General features: G+C 34.7%; 2 protein-coding genes across 2 annotated transcripts; one reads left to right on the forward strand and one right to left on the reverse strand.

Annotated features, from left to right (window-relative positions):
- Positions 1-399: 399 nt before the first annotated feature.
- On the forward strand, positions 400-5,092 carry LOC116412826 (uncharacterized). The gene is made up of 3 exons (XM_031908288.2): positions 400-563; positions 1,433-1,504; positions 4,842-5,092. The coding sequence occupies exons 1-3, from the start codon at positions 477-479 to the stop codon at positions 5,064-5,066; spliced, it is 384 nt and encodes a 127-aa protein (XP_031764148.2). The 5' UTR covers positions 400-476; the 3' UTR covers positions 5,067-5,092.
- A 2,090-nt stretch (positions 5,093-7,182) lies between these two features.
- Positions 7,183-13,702, reverse strand: LOC128201111 (uncharacterized). The gene is made up of 3 exons (XM_052896852.1): positions 13,588-13,702; positions 9,663-9,719; positions 7,183-7,573 (listed from the first exon to the last, which is right to left on the reverse strand). Exons 1-3 carry the CDS (start codon positions 13,660-13,662, stop codon positions 7,244-7,246), a joined length of 462 nt encoding a protein of 153 aa, XP_052752812.1. The 5' UTR covers positions 13,663-13,702; the 3' UTR covers positions 7,183-7,243.
- Positions 13,703-16,921: the final 3,219 nt, after the last annotated feature.

Below are 16,921 nucleotides of genomic sequence, written 5' to 3' on the forward strand. Positions count from 1 at the left end.
CTATACTATTCTACATATTTATGAAATTTGTTGACTATATTCTTCTTCTAATTTGGGTAAGTTGTCTGTTTTAATAAAATTCAAAGAATAAACAAATGAATAGTTGACTAGATAATAGATAGTCTGTTAATATCCAATAATTGTACATACCCCCCCCCCCCCGGCGCGTCACGTCTATAATATTTCCTGTCGTCGTTTAATTATGATTTTATTGTATTAAAAAGTTTAGTAGAACAAATATCATCTTGCTTGTAAATTGTTATTTTGGCGTTGTCGCGCACAATACAAGCATTTCCGTTTATAAAACATATTGAACTTTATCGATTACTTGCCAAAACAAATGAAATGTTTCCATAATAGAGCGGAACAACAATAAACTAGCAACACTATTCAATTAACACTTCGCTTGTACCGACGCCGGACATATTTTTTTTATATAATACACATAATTTTTTTTAACTCATTTTAAAAATAGAATGTTTCCTCTTTTTTCATTCTATACGGTATTTTTTATATTTATTTTCATACTGGCATGCGAATGTAAAGATTTACACTTAAAAGAGGTACGTACCTATTTCATATAATAAGTTTTTAATTATTTAATATAGAAAAAAAAAATAAAGCCAGATTCATATTCAGACGGCTGGATTACATCTGAGTGAATTTCTTTAATTGTATATAAACTTTTTACTGACATAATTTGAAAGGAAATAGTAACTAACTAAATAGACGAAATTGTTTTCTGAAATAAAAATTATAATTATTATTATATTGCTATACAAAAGTTACATCCAAAAGGGACCTGAAGTGAAATTTAAAAGAATAAGTAGTTATTTTAGGACAGAGAGTCATAAAAAAGTTAAAAAGCCTCTTTAGAAGTTCCGTGTCCAGACGCAATACTTTAACAAAGTTTGTAGAAACATTTTAACAAGTTTGTCTAACATTGGATGATTAGAAGTGAGTGCATAATTTTATTGAATTGGAATTAATTTTACTATATCACAGGTTTTTTTTTATTTCGAAAATTAATATTATATAATATAATATAAAAAAATAATATAAATTAAATTATATATATATATATATATTATATTATGTATATAATAATTAAATTATTATTTTAAATAGAAATTTATTATTTGATAAAAACAAAGTTACAAACACAAGATACAATGGGCCCCACACTAGGCGAACCTGTATCGTGGGCACCCGACAAAGATTTACAATTAACAATCTGTTATAATAAAAAATACATAAAGGACGGGTATTAATATAAAAGAAATAGAATATAAATTTAATTATCTAGCATATATATTTAAATATTATATTCCTATGAACCCAATTGCGTGATATCAAGTAATAAAAAAAATCGTAAACAAAATATTATATATATTATTACAATTAAATAAATCACTTATTATTATGCTTACAGGGTTACACATTTAATGGCAAACATTTGGCACAGGAATACGAAATGGAAGGTAATTACAATAAAAAACAAAGGGTAAGTTTCTCTAATAGTGTTGATCCTAGCTCCTGATAAACAGTAATTTATTTCTTGACAGTTACAAGTACATTGTACAGGGAAATAGGCATAGGCATTAGCATCATGTCGATAGAGTTCTCTTCTAGCAAAGACACTGAACAGTTTTCCCAAAATAAACATGAGTTTTATCCCAACCATTTGGACAAGTGGCGGTCTTCCATCGTGCGTTTTTAATGCACTTTCTTCCACGAACAACCACTTTGGATTCAACTTCCAACAGCAGTATTTCCGAACCGATACGACATCATAACCTTCATGAAAAGAACATATTCCTTTTTAAAAGGCCGGCAGCACACCTGCAATGCTGTTAGTGTTGTGGGTGATCATGGGCGGCGGTCACTTACCGTCAGGTGAGAAACGCATGCTTGTTTGCCCCCTGTGTTGTAAAAAAAATGAGTAGGATTGAAGAAAATTTAGACTTTTTTGTATTTTTTTAATAGATGATAATGGAATGGTAATTCTGCCTGCAGAATCGGTATACACTGGCGGGGCATCAGTTAGAGATAATAAGTGAAGATGAAGCAGATCAGTTAGTCCATCGTGACAAATTCACTAATGAATCAATCACGATAGTTTCCAGGGGGAAGTGCGAGTTGGTCAACCTGATAGGGTGATTTTTTGTATTGATGAGGAGGCAAAATCGGATGATCCGGCTGATGTGAAGTGTCTTCTGCGTGCATAGACACGTGCAACATAAGGGAAACTGCTAGCGCGTAACCGGCCTTTTAAAGTCCCGTTGTTAATGAGTCCCATATTGTAACGCAAGGTAAAAGCCTCGGAGGGGAGCTTATCGCACAATCTAAATGCGCGAGACAGAAATAAGCGCGGCACAGTAGTCGTGTGCCGGAGGGAAAGACATTCTTAGTAATGGAGTAAAATAGCCCCGTTACTTACAATATACCATATCAGGTCGACCTCCACGTGGTTCCCCCTGGAAACCATCGTGGTTGATTCTAGTTAAATTCGTCAGGATGAGCTAACTCAACTGGTTTTATCCTCATCTATCATCTCTCACTGGTGCCCCGCCAGCGCATACAGATAGTGCAGGCGGGGTTACTATTCCATTATCACCCATTAAAAAAAAAGTAGGCGTGTGCCATGTATCTGAAAAATAAGAATGGACCCCGGGTTTTTGCATAATAACTAGATAAATTAACGCCAATAGTAGTCGTAATAGTGTAGCATTGGTGACAACCGCGGTCGCAAGATCGAATCCCAGCCTCTGAATTATCAAATTCATCTTTGGTTTAATTAAAAAATAATTGCCATTTTCTCCGTGCTCGTCAAAGTCCATCGTGTACAATGAAAGTAGCTGCAAAAATGAAGCTATAAGACCCCATTGCTAAAACTTCTATATCATGAACATACTTGTCTTTTTTTTTTATACAACTTAGAATGGCAAACAAGCTGACGGCCCGCCTGATGGAAAGTGGTAACCGTCGCCTATGACGCCTAAACATGAGCAGTACCATAGACATAACAGAGTATACTGTTTCGCCCATGATACCCCCCATGCGTTGCCATTCCTGAGGACTCAGGTGTTATTCCTCTGTACCCTGTAAATTCACGCCATATCCCACCCTTCAAACCGAAACACAGCTTTGCAAACACAATTGCTTCACGGTTGACACACGAATGGGACAGAGGTACCCATGCAATCGACTTTTGTACAAAGTCTCCCTCTGGTTGTCTTTTAAATTCCTCAGCTTTTAGCGCTGGTAAACATACTACACTTACAGGTACGTGACTAAGTGAGTGCAGTGTGTATGTTTGTATGGAAAGTTATGCTTGTGTATGACGGGTGGCTACTTCATCCTCATCTATATCTAAGAATTTTCCGACTATTCATGAATATTATTATTACCTTATTATTTTGACATGTAAGTAGGTGCTTTATTATAAATTTACTAAACGTGTAATAATATGCTCCACATACTGCCTACCACGCGTGGCAACTACTGGCAGCATCCCTCAATAGGAAGAGGCCAATGTTCAATAGTGGATAGTTGCGGATGATATGATGATGATGATGTTCCACGTTCCTATGATAGATGATAATTGACTAGTAGACAATCAGTACACAGGTAACACAATGGGAAATGATCACAGACAAAACATTATCTTCTGCGTAGGCCTTTAACCTTTTAACCGTCCCGGACGGATTTGTCCGACGATTATTTTCGTAACCCTGTTGGGTTTATATGAAACAGAACTTGTCCCAGTATGTTTGTTTTTTTTTTTTCGTTTTATTTAACAACCTAATATATTAATACAATATAAAAATAGATACAGGATATAAGACAAAAGTTAGTTTAGGATTCTTTACTTACTAGTATTTATCAGTCAGAAATATTAAAAGAAAATCCTTACTAATATTATAAATGTGAAAATGATTTTTTTTACCTTATAACTTACCTTTTAATGATTTAGTCAATCACTATGAAATTTGGTATACACTAGAGAATTCAGTCCCAGGATCCCAAATGACAAAGGCAATTGGTTTTTTTTTAACGATGACAATTTTATTTTTTGCGTCTGTGGTCGTTCAAAAATTATTATTAATTATTTATTTTAATGTATACAATAAATTTATATATAATTATCCTTGTCATTCGGGATCCCGGGATTGTTTTCTCTAGTATACACATATTGTACGGGTGGAGAAAAATGTAGGTTATTTATCCAGATTTTTTTATAATATATAAGGATCTTTAAAAATCCCACTACTAATGGATTACATCGGGTTTTCCCCTTGTATTTTACATATAAAGAATTGTATTTTAACGCATATAAAGTTTAAGCGCATTTTATTAGAAGCACTACGTGTGTTAGTTAAATATATATTAATATATATGTATTTAAGTGTATTATACTTATTTAATAATATATCACGGGAATTTATCTCAATTTGTTAACATATCCCGGTCACGCGGACGAAGTCCCATGTATGAACAATTTACAGTTCTTAAGTTTTTTTATTGGATGATAATGAAATGGTAACCCCGCCTGCGTTAACAGTATACGCTGACGGGGCACCAGTGAGGGACAATAAGTGAGAATGTAAAGGTAGATCAATTAGCTCATCGTGATGAATACACCTGAAATTCAGCACTGTGGTTTCCGAAAGGGACAACGGGGAGGTCGACCTGATATTGCTAACAATAAGATTGGTAGTGGATATTGCGCATTAATAATAAACGCTCCCCCTTTTAATTTAAATAGGTAAGTAGCAGTAGAGTGACTATGTCTGCTACAAAGTCAAACAATCGAAGGGTTAATAAAATTGAAATTTCAGTACGCACGACATGTGGAAGCTGTAACTGAAAGTCTTCTAGAACATCTGGTGAAAGAAATCAACAAGTATTCATCAGTTAAAGGCGAGAGGCGAAACAGTGCTATACCCAAACTGATGCGACGCTTGAAAATGAAACTGAGGAGGCGATACCGAAAAAAATCTAGGAAATTGAACAAACACATAAAGAACTCGACGACTACTCGAATGATGAATGTAAACTCTTAATTACGAGTATAGCGATGAACAATTATCTAGCAATAAAAGATTTATTTATAACCCGGTTTTTTTTTTTTTCACGCACAACGGCCCAAATGAGAGGCTAAGTGCGGAAAACAGAGTCTTTCTTACAACCCGGTTTTTTTAATAGTAATCATAATAATTCCTTTTTTAACCGACTGTAAAAAGAAGAAAGTCCTCAATTCGGTTGTATATTTTATGTATATTACCTCATAACTCCGCCAGTTTCAGACTGATTTGAAAAATTCTTTTTTTATCTGAAAGGATATACCTACAGTCTGGTTCTATAGAAATTTTATCAACATCGGTTTAGTAGTTTAGTTTTTAATTAAAGTACATGGTTTTGTCACAATTAAAATCTTTTTTTTTTTGTGGGACATGATCTTCATAATTTTTTTTTTGAAATAACAAAAAATCTAGTCACTCCTAGGACGTGTTCATAGGTGAAAACTCCTTAAATATTTTTTTAGAAAATATTTTTTTATTACAAATTATTTTCATCGACGTATTAATCATCATCATTTCAACTATTAACTGTCCACTGCTAAACATAGGCCTCCCCTATAAAAGGGGGTTTTGCCAATAGTTGCCACGCAGGCGAATTGGCAACCTTAATTCTAAATCTTTGGTTATATTTAAGGACGGGCACAGCTGCTCATTCCTCGACCATAAAGTTTCCTTAGTTGCCACTTATAACACCCACGGGAAAGGAAGGGATAGCCCATTCTATGCTGAGACCACACGACGTCAATATATTTATATATGTATAGAAACAACATTTTCATTTATTGTGCTATTTTATAAACCCGCCTTTATAAATAGGCTCGCCCACGTAAATCAGCACATCAGAATATATTATTATCATTATTATTTCAGCCATTATCCGTCCACTGCTGGACATAAGCCTCCCCCATAGACTGCCATAAAGAACGGTCCTGAGCCACCTGCATCCGCTGAATCCATCTAGTGGGGGGTCGTCTTACACTGCGTTTGCCCGTACGCTATCGCCACGTAGAATATCCTTTATGCCGAGTGAAATATAAACTATGCGTGTACCAAATTTTATTCAAATCCATTTGGTAGTTTTTGCATAAAACAGTAACAAATATCCGTCCACTACAAGCTATCATAACAAACTTTCGCATTTATAAATAGGATGGACGCAAACGAACGACTTTGTACAGTATCCCCATAGTATTATATTAAAAATGCACCTAAAATATGCAAATAATAGCAATCTATTCCTGTTCTATAATAGTGTATTTTTCTGTGATTTAACTACGACCAGTCGCCTGCCTGACATCAACCCAGCACATGCATGGACATTTGCTAGTGGTATCCGCCACCTACGATATGTAAGAATGAGGAACAATAAAGAAGTAAGTAAAGGATGTACATAAGTAAAAAAGGAACGTACCTAGTTCTATTGCAGGAGAGAAAAGGGATTGTTAGTAATGGGAACTAGCAAACCCATTGTTAGATATATAGGGTATATTCAGGGTCAGGTCTATCTCCTCGCGGTCCTCTTTGAAAAGCATCACATTTTCACTCAAATCCATTCAGCTGTTTAAGCGTGGTTGAGTAACATACATACAAAAATCTAAACATCATTACAAACTTCCTCATTTATAATTTTAATTTACGAAAGTTTGTAAACAATTAATATTATTGTATTACTCAATAACTAGTTACGATATTCAAATGATTTAAAAAAAAAAACTTGCTTTTTTATTTTTTATTTTATTATCTTCTAACTCTGTCAGTTATAAACCGATTTGGAAAATTCTTTTTATCTGAAAAAATATATTTCCATTGCATGAAAACAATCTATAAGTATGTATTTTTTTTTTATTGGATTATTTTATCTGAAAGGTTATACATACAGTTTAGTCTCATAGAAATGTTATCAAAATGGATTTTGCAGTTTAGTTTTTAAATCAAAATAACTGAAGTCGGTTTTGTGGAACACAATCTTTTATTTCTAGTTTTCCTTCTCTCGTATGGTAGGTACTGTTCCAGATGTATTTAATTTTGTTTACCGGAATTTCTTTTATAAAGGAATAGGTTTACCGAAATTCCCACGGAAATAGATGAGCAACTCCATCTTAGCAATATCACCAGAATCTAATTAATTAATAAAATTAAAAAATATCTACATTAATGTATTATTCATTCATTTTAATGTGTACAATTATGTCCATAGGTTTCCTTCCGGCTATATCCCGTGATACCGAGAAGTTATTTTTTAATGGAGTTTTCAATGATTTATGTCTGCTTCTCGTTCTCTTATACTCGTATTTCTTTTCAATTCTCCTGTGTGTCTCCGCACCCGATTCTTGGCTGATATTTTCTTTGCTCTCTTCTATTCTCGGTTTTTCTAATTTCTTCTTGAGCAACTTCTTTTTAGATCTCACTATCCGTTTCTTTGTATTTGAGTTAATATGTGGGGAGTGGTGGAAATTTTTTTCACTATCAGCCGGTTGAGCTACATTGTACTGTGAAGAATAAAAAGAACGTCATTTTTATAAGTGTTTTTGATTGTGACTAAATTTATTTATTTATTTATTTATTTATACTTCTGCACACGTTAAAACATGTCTACAGGGGACTCTTAATACTTAATTGCTTTTTTTTCTATTTCTCACATTTTTGTAGTTCTATAACCAAATAGTAAAAATATCTATTTTAAGGGATCTCCCTTATAATTTTGTCCTGACCATCTGTCCGTATATCGACGCATTATGTCTACAGTTTATTTATTTTATTTATTTAATACTTTATTGTACACATTAGTTATAAAAATATGACAGAGGTAAACAAAAGTACAAAGGCGAGCTTAACTCTGATAGAGTTTTCTTCCAGCAAACCCAAAGTGGAAAGGAGCATCAATGTCTATATTAATTTTTCAACAGACTTCAAAAAGAAGAAGGTTCTCGAATCGATTGTATTTATTTTTTATATTTGTTACCTCATAACTCCGTTAATTGTAAAGTGATTTAAGCAAAATCCTGTTTCTATTTAAAATAACACAGTCATAGATTACTCCCATAAAAGTTTTATCAAAATCAGTTTAGTAGTTTATTAATTAATTAATTAAATCAAAATAACTTATTTTATGAGAATTAAAATCGGTTTGCTTTTACAAATGTAAAATGGTAGCCGCTACATGAATGGTGAACAATTTGAGTGAGAAAATTATATTGCGTAATACAGTGGTACGGTTGGAATAACACGCGCCAACAATGCGCTGCAGTAAGCTTGAAAAACATATATATATTTATTTCGATCGGGTTCTTAATTTCGATATCATATATCGGATATTTAATAGATTTGTTATTGAGTCAGTATATATATATATATATATATATATATATATATATATATATATATATATATATATATATATATATATATATATATATATATATATATATATATATATACTAGCTGACCCCGTAAACGTTTTTTTACCACTTATTGCGAAATATAAAAATCGCGATTAAAAGTCAGGGGTTGATCGTAAAACGGTGCAAATTTGAGGTTGTATGTATTTTTCAATGCTAAATTCGAATTCGAAACGATTTAAATACGTTCGAAATTCCGTTAAAAGTCAACCTCCCATTTTAGTTCGTGAGGTCTTATTTAACGTAAACACATTTGAGCTCTGTTTTAGTTCGTGATGCTTCATCTAGTTGGTATTGTTGATCTATGTATAAATAATTTACAACTTTTAGTCAGAATCTTGCCTTAGTAATAATTTATTAGAACAACATACATAGCTAATGTTATTTATATGCTGTAAGTGATATAAATAAATTATATATCTATCTCCACTTTATTTAGTTGAACACACACACACACACACACACACACACACACACACACACACACACACACACACACACACACACACACACACACACACACACACACACACACACACACACACACACACACACACACACACACACACACACACACACACACACACACACACACACACACACACACACACACACACACACACACACACACACACACACACACACACACACACACACACACACACACACACACACACACACACACACACACACACACACACACACACACACACACACACACACACACACACACACACACACACACACACACACACACACACACACACACACACACACACACACACACACACACACACACACACACACACACACACACACACACACACACACACACACACACACACACACACACACACACACACACACACACACACATAGTCTATATTTTGTAATTAACTTTGCCTAAGTTATATACTAGAAATATGTTTTAATGTTAAGTTCATTCTTGCACTTTATATTTCATTATTGTTATCTGTGTATTATAACACTAATTGGTTGCTTTGTATTTGTGTAGCCCATGGAGATGGGGCACTGGTGACTTGTAACAAAGGTTCTTCAAAACCTACCGCAAGCACCAGTCTCCCACAAAATTGGTCTTCATATCAAATTGTACCTCTAGTTGTCACTTTATACTACCTTTTGTGAAGAGAAAATAAACCATTCATTCATTCATACATACCTCAGCTGCGTATTTTTCGATACTGCTAAATAAACCACTATTTGTACTTGCTTCAACCTGAAATAAAACAAAAAATGAAATATGTATTTAAAAATAATATGTGTGTATGTTATAACATATACCATCATCTTCGTACCAGCCTTTAACTGTCCACTGCTGAACATAAGCCTCCCTCTTGGGGAGTTTTGCCAGTAGTTTCCGCTTGGCAGGCGGATTGGTATCACAGTCAGGCTTTAGAGATGTTTAAAAGGGACGCTGCTGCTCATGCCTCGTCCTCCCTTGGTGGGCTCTTACGACATCCACGGAAAAGAAAGGAGCAACTTATTCTATGCCGGGGCCACATTTGGGCGGCGATAGTCATTTACCATCAGGTGAGCCGCATGCTCGTTTGCCCCCTGCGTTGTAAAAAAAAAACAGACATGGCCGACATATAGCATATACATATGTATTTTATTATTATTATACCATTGGAGTTCATTCCGCCTACACTATTAGTTATTTTTTTAATAGGTGAAAATAGAATGATAAATCCACCTGGGTTACCTGTGCCCCGCCAGTATATACCGATAGCGCGGGCGGGGTTACCATTCCATTATCATCCATAAAAAAAGTACGCTAAGATGAGGGAAAAGGAATTTTTAGTAGCCAATTGGCCCTACAGCTAACAATAGTATTATTATCAGGTTGATCTCCCTTAAAAACATTGTGTTTAATTCTACTGAATTCAACACGATGGGCCAACTGACCTGATTTCTTCACTAGTACCCCGCAGCGTCGGTGTACGCTGCGGGGTACTAGTGAAGCGGGGTAATAGCGCAGGCGGGATTACATTCCATTTACACCCTATTAGATAAATATCCAGAAATGTCTATTTCGTATCGCGTCGTGTAGATATCGGAATGTTACTATCATAGAGGGCAGCGCAATCTTTATAAAAATGTTACAAAATACGATCCAATTGAGAACCTTCTGAAGTCACGTAAAATAACGCTATTTCCGTATTCAAACCCACACAGGCAGTATGAGCCAATTATAACTTGGCTCGTGCAATTTTTTTAATTAAAATTCATAAGCCTGCTTTCTGTATATAGTCAACATTCCCATTGTTGTTAATTGGATATTCCAAAAGCAAGTAAGTCAAAATTAAAAATTTGGCTGCTATTATAGCGGTTGTTAGTGAAGCGCTTCGCTTTATGGACAAGTACTCTCTTTCATGATAGCTAAGTGCGATATACATTTTACAAGTTGCTGACTTTGTATAAAACTCATCTGTGAGAGTTAAGATCGTCTATGATAACATGGCACATCCCTCCAAATAATCTAAATAATTAAAAATGTATAAGTTACAATATTTACAAGGTTTCGACCTTCCTCTTTCTTCTTCTCTTTTTTCTTTTTTCTACCTTTTTCTTTCTTTTTTCTCTTTCTTTTCAATTCCTCTAGTCAGACCGTTACTAAAGACGATTTCTCACACATACAAACTCAGCCAGCACTATGTTTGTATATGTTCACACACTTTGAAGTAAAAAGTTGGAGGGGCATGCCATATCTACATAGACAATCTATACTTCTTTCACACTCCCTTTTCTGCCGTGATGCAGCGAGGCAGCTGTCCCTGCATAACAGTCATGTAAGGACAACTGCCTCAGCTGCCTTTCAGTTTGAAGGATGTGATATGGCACTAAAATCACAAAGCATAGAGGCTAACGATAAAGTCCTAGAGTTCATTTGCATTCCATAAAAATAAATCACTAATATCTTCAGAAATAGCGACGTATGAACTGCATCATAAGCATCACAGTGTATTCTGTTACGTCCTGTGTATCATATAATGTGATACCACTTTCCATCAGCCGGGCCTTTAATTTGCTATTCCATGTTGTATAAAAAGAAATACTATTTAAATACATTTTCATGCGAAAAAAAAAACAAGGAATTATTACCCACTGTTTTCTCAGTGTGATCATTTCTTGTAATTGTTTATATCTATAATAAGTTTTTTTTCATAACACATGGGACAAACGAGCACGCGTCTCACTTGATGGTAATTGACTACCACCGCCCATGATCACCCACAACACCAACGGCATTGCAGGTGTGCTGCAGGCCTTTTAAAAAGAAATGTGCTCTTTTTGAGGTTATGATATCGTATCTATTCGAAAATACTGCAGCTGGAAATTGATCCCAAAGAGCGGTTGTGTGTGGAAGAAAGTGCCTTGAAAAACGCACGGTGGAGGACCGCCACTCATCCAGATGGTTGGGATGGAACTTAAGTTTGTGGCGGGTTGTACGGTGGTGAAAATCAGCAGCAAGTATCAATATAAGTATACGTTTACTATTTTAATCTTTTGAAAGAAACAATAAAGAGTATCTATCTTGCTATCTATCTATCTATCTATGGCTGTGTTTCGGTTTGAAGAGTAGGATATGGCGTGAATTTACTGGATACAAAGGAATAACACCTGAGTCCTCAGGAATGGCAACGCATGACGAGTATCATGGGCGAAACAGTATACTCTGTTATGTCCATGGTACTGCTCATGTCTGTAGGCGACGGTTATCACTTTCCATCAGGTGGACCGTCAGCTTGTTTGCCATTCTAAGTTGTATAAAAAAATATATAAATAAAAAAAATATCTATCTATTTACAGATATTATATTTATTACGTACGGAACCCTCGATGTGAATTCAACTCGCACGTGACCGGACTCTTGCTTAATTGAACACTGTATTTAGTGTTGGGAACAATGTTTTTGACATTTAGATAATTAAAAATATTCATAAACAGCAACGTGATTTAATAAACTTAACACCGAATAGAAGAAAGTTCTAGACTTTTAGATATTAAAAACATGCGTACAATACCACGATTCATTTTAGACGACGTCATCTGAATTGCTTTCAGTAAGTTTCTGCAGACCTTGAACTATTTTAATAATAATACGGATGAACGATATATAGCAATATATATGAGTATACTTAATTATACCGACATAAAATAAGCCACCCCTTCCTTTCCCGTGCATGTCGTAAGACGCGACTAAAGGTATGGTCGAGGAATGGGCAGCAACGTCTCTCTTAAAATATTGCCAAAGCCTAACTACAATTGCCAACCCTCTTGCCAAATGTAGCAACTACTGACACAACCCCCTTTATGAAGAAGGCCTATATTCACCAGTCAACAGTTAACGCCTGATATAATAATATACTGTAGTTACAATATCTATATATTGGGCCAATAACGAATATATTAGATATCAGTTATCGAATATACATATGTATAATACTAAAATGAAACACCCGAATAAAATGAATATAAATCTCTAACAACTGCCAACCTGCTTGCCAAACGTTACAGCTACTGGCAAACCCCCCTTAATGGGGGAGACCTATATTCAACAGGGGACAATAAACGGCTGATATGGTGATAACGACATGTCATATTGTGTCTTTTTAAGAAACCCTCCCGCCCCAAATTAAATTAATTTTAAATACTTCAATAAATATAAGATAAAAAATTCAAATTAAATGCATACTCAAATAGACTTGTTTGGGGAGGAAAGAGATTGTTAGTAATGGAGACTGAGAATCCCATTGCTAACAATACACCCAACCAGGTCGACCTCCTCGTGGTTCTCCCTGGAAACTATCATGGTTAATTCCTGGTGAATTCATCATGATGGGCTAACTGGCCTGTTTTCATTCTCATCTATCACCCTTCACTGGTGCTCCGCCAGCGTGTCCCGTTAGCGCAGGCGGGGTTACCATACCATTTTCACCCATCAAAAAAAAAATAGACTTGTTTACAAGCTTTTCTTAAATCGTATTTTTTTTTAAATCTACTATAAAACTACAAATATAATACATACTTACGTTTCTAATATACATAGTTAGGATAATGTGAATTTAGAATAATAAATTTACCTCATACTGATCTTGATAAAAACTATAATGAATTATAAAGAATGTTAAGGTTTGAAGGGAGACCCATTTTGCCATTTCACCATGTGTCGACGACGAAAACGCGTCTGAAACTGCGAACGACTTACAGTTTGCAATTTACAATTGGTTTCTTTAAACAAACCTAATATAAACATAGATAAAGTAAATTTGGGTTTCGCCTATTGGTTGACGTTATTCAATCTGTGAACACAGAAAACGACTTTAATCTTGCCTTAGTGTTTTATTTTGTTTTATTTACTCAAAGGAAGATTAATAGACAAATATTTATTTATGTATACTTCTGCACACATTAAAATATGTCTACAGGGCAGACTTAATACCTGATGGTATCACTTATAGATACCAGAGGGAGACTTTGTACAAAAGTTGATTGCTTGGGTACCTCTGTCCCATTCGTGTTTCAACCGTGAAGCAGTTGTATTTGCATGGCTGTGTTTCGGTTTGAAGGGTGGGATATGGCGTGAATTTACTGGGTACAGAGGAATAACACCTGAGTCCTCAGGAATGGCGACGCATAAGGGTTATCATGGGCGAAACAGTATACTCTGTTATGTCCATGGTACTGCTCATGTCTATAGGCGACGGTTACCACTTTCCATCAGGTGGGCCGTCAGCTTGTTTGTCATTTTAAGTTGTATAAAAAAAAAGGTATACTTATAGTCCTAAACTAATTGGCTTTCATATTTATGAAACAAATAAATGTACAAATTCTTTCCAATGATAAAATAGTTATCAAAATCGGAACAGAATTAATTATAACATTGACACGAATTGGAATTTTCTCTCCTTTCTAAAGTCTATTGAAAATTTATTTATTTTATTTATACTTTATTGTGCACGTACAATAAGACATAAACAAAATGATAAAGGAAGCAAATGTACGAAAAATGTCTAAAGGAATTCTCTTCCAGCAAATTATTATAGGTATTTTGATAAAATTTACAAAATTATTTTTGTTTTAAGTATACGAACAAGAAAATATTTTGTTTTAAGATTTCACGTTCATTTTTTAAAAAGGGGCAGCATCATTCGCGTATTTAAGATTTTTTTCCTGGTCTCTAAAAGAGGTCCGTTTGTACTCTTAGACATAATCTTTGCTCATAGCTAAAAACTCGGGATCCTAGGATGGACACTTAACAATCCTGGCGTGGGCATACACCCACCCTGCCCTCCATTTTAAATATGTCTATGGACAATGATGGCATAATAGTTAATTAACGTTTTTAATTTCTTGTCAAAAATTTATTTTTTATATAATTTTTCTTTAATATACAGTCAGAAGTCTTAATTTTTTCTAATGTTTTTTTTTTATTCTAAATTATTATCATTATCTTTAATGGTTATACAGGTATTATTCTCAAATAATGTGTTTTTCTGAAAAAATATTTTATTAACTTCTGAGCATTATTATTGACAATGTTGCTGTAGTTTTCAATAGTATTTGTTTGTTTAATTTTGTTTCATTTAGTATTGTCTAATTTTGTGTTTCGTTTACTTGTATTTTATTTTGTGTACATTCTAGTGGCTACCAAATTACTATTTAAGTATATAATTATATATTATTTTAGCTGTTTGGTTGCCTTAAATAAATAAATAAAATAAATAATATATGTGATACCAACATGTATAACTTAATATTGTATTCTACAATAGCAGTTATTTTGAATTCCAAACTAAACCACTACTAAACCGATTTTGATAAAATTTCTATGGAACCAATCTATAAATATATCCTTCCATATAGACAAAAAAAAATCAAATTGAATTAGAACTGATGGAGTTATGTGGTAACAAACATACAAAAATACAACCGAATTAAGTTAACTCTTTCGTTTTGAAGTCGCTTCAAAATCGATTCAGAATGTGCCAAAATTAAACACATAAACAACATAGGTAATTGAGAATTCTCCTTTGTCGTAATTTTTTTTATTTCTATGCAACCTTTACTGATAGACGTTCTGACGGCCCACCTAATGGAAAGTGATTACGGTCGTCTGTAGGGGGGTAGGGATTGTTAGTAAAGCGGACTACCAGGCCCATTGTCTTTTTTTAATGGATGATAATGGAATGGTTACCCCGCCTGTGCTATCGGTATACACTAGCAAGGCGCACAGTGAAGGATGATAGATGAGGATGAAGCGGGTCAGTTGGCCCATCGTGGAGAATTCAAATAAACCAAAAAAATAAACCAATCACAATAGTTTCCATGGGGAACCGCGTGGAGGTCAATCTGACAGGACCTGTATTACTAGAAATGGGGTTGCTAATCCCCATTACTAACAATCCCTTTTCCCCCTAATCCTATTGTTACCAATATACTCTGTCAGGTCGACCACATGGTCCCCCCGGAAACCATCACGCAATTTTTTTTTATACAACTTAGAATGGCAAACAAGCTGACGGCCCACCTGATGGAAAGTAGTAATCGTCGCCTATAGACATGAGTAGTACCATGGACATAACAGAGTATTCTGTTTCGCCCATGATACCCCCATGCGTTGCCACTCCTGAGGACTCAGATGTTATTCCTCTGTATCCAGTAAATTCACGCCATATCCCACCCTTCAAACCGAAACACAGCAATGCAAACACAACTGCTTTACGATTACACGATTCCAGCTGTATTCATCACAATGGGCTAACTGATCTGTTGATTCATTCTCATCTATCATCACTCGTTGGTGCCTCGCCAGTGTATATCGTTAGCGCGAGAGGGTTACCATTCCATTATTATGCATTAAAAAAAAACTATCATCTGTAGACATGAATATAACAGACATTATAATATTTTGTATTTGTCGCTATTCAAGAACCTTTCTTATCCATCGGTTGTCAGTTCTTCGAGCTATGTGACCAGCGTATTACCATTTCAACTTGCTTATATTTATATTTTTTTATGCAACTTAGAATGATAAACAAGCTGGCAGCCCACCTGATGGAAAGAGGTAACCGTCGCCTATAGACACCAGCAGTATTATAGACATACAGAGTATTCTATTTCGCCCATGATACCTCCCATGCGTTGCCATTCCTGGGGACTCAGGTGTTATTCCTCTATACCCTGTAAATTCACTGCCATATCCCACCCTTCAAACTGAAACACAGCTATGCAAACACATCTGCTTCACGGTAGAAACACGAATGGAATATATCGTCATAATCGTAGAATACTGACGGATCTGACAAAGATTACATATAAAGATCTGTCAGTATTCTACGACTATGACGATATGAACATAAATATATTTATGTCCTAATGTATTATTATAATATTATCTAATAATTCTCTAATATA

The sequence above is a fragment of the Galleria mellonella genome, unplaced genomic scaffold (genome assembly GCF_026898425.1).
Source record: "Galleria mellonella isolate WM207_F2 unplaced genomic scaffold, CSIRO_AGI_GalMel_v1 utg35, whole genome shotgun sequence".
NCBI lineage: Eukaryota > Metazoa > Arthropoda > Insecta > Lepidoptera > Pyralidae > Galleria > Galleria mellonella.

Bases quoted from the DNA above. Each gene is read 5' to 3' on its own strand.
- LOC116412826 (XM_031908288.2), top strand. From the start codon at position 477: ATGTTTCCTCTTTTTTCATTCTATACGGTATTTTTTATATTTATTTTC. The intron at 564-1,432 runs GTACGTACCTAT...TTATGCTTACAG, and splicing joins AAGATTTACACTTAAAAGAG to GGTTACACATTTAATGGCAA. The intron at 1,505-4,841 runs GTAAGTTTCTCT...TTGAAATTTCAG, and splicing joins ATTACAATAAAAAACAAAGG to TACGCACGACATGTGGAAGC.
- LOC128201111 (XM_052896852.1), bottom strand. From the start codon at position 13,662: ATGGCAAAATGGGTCTCCCTTCAAACCTTAACATTCTTTATAATTCAT. The intron at 9,720-13,587 runs GTAAATTTATTA...GTTTTATTTCAG, and splicing joins TTTATCAAGATCAGTATGAG to GTTGAAGCAAGTACAAATAG. The intron at 7,574-9,662 runs GTATGTATGAAT...TATTCTTCACAG, and splicing joins TCGAAAAATACGCAGCTGAG to TACAATGTAGCTCAACCGGC.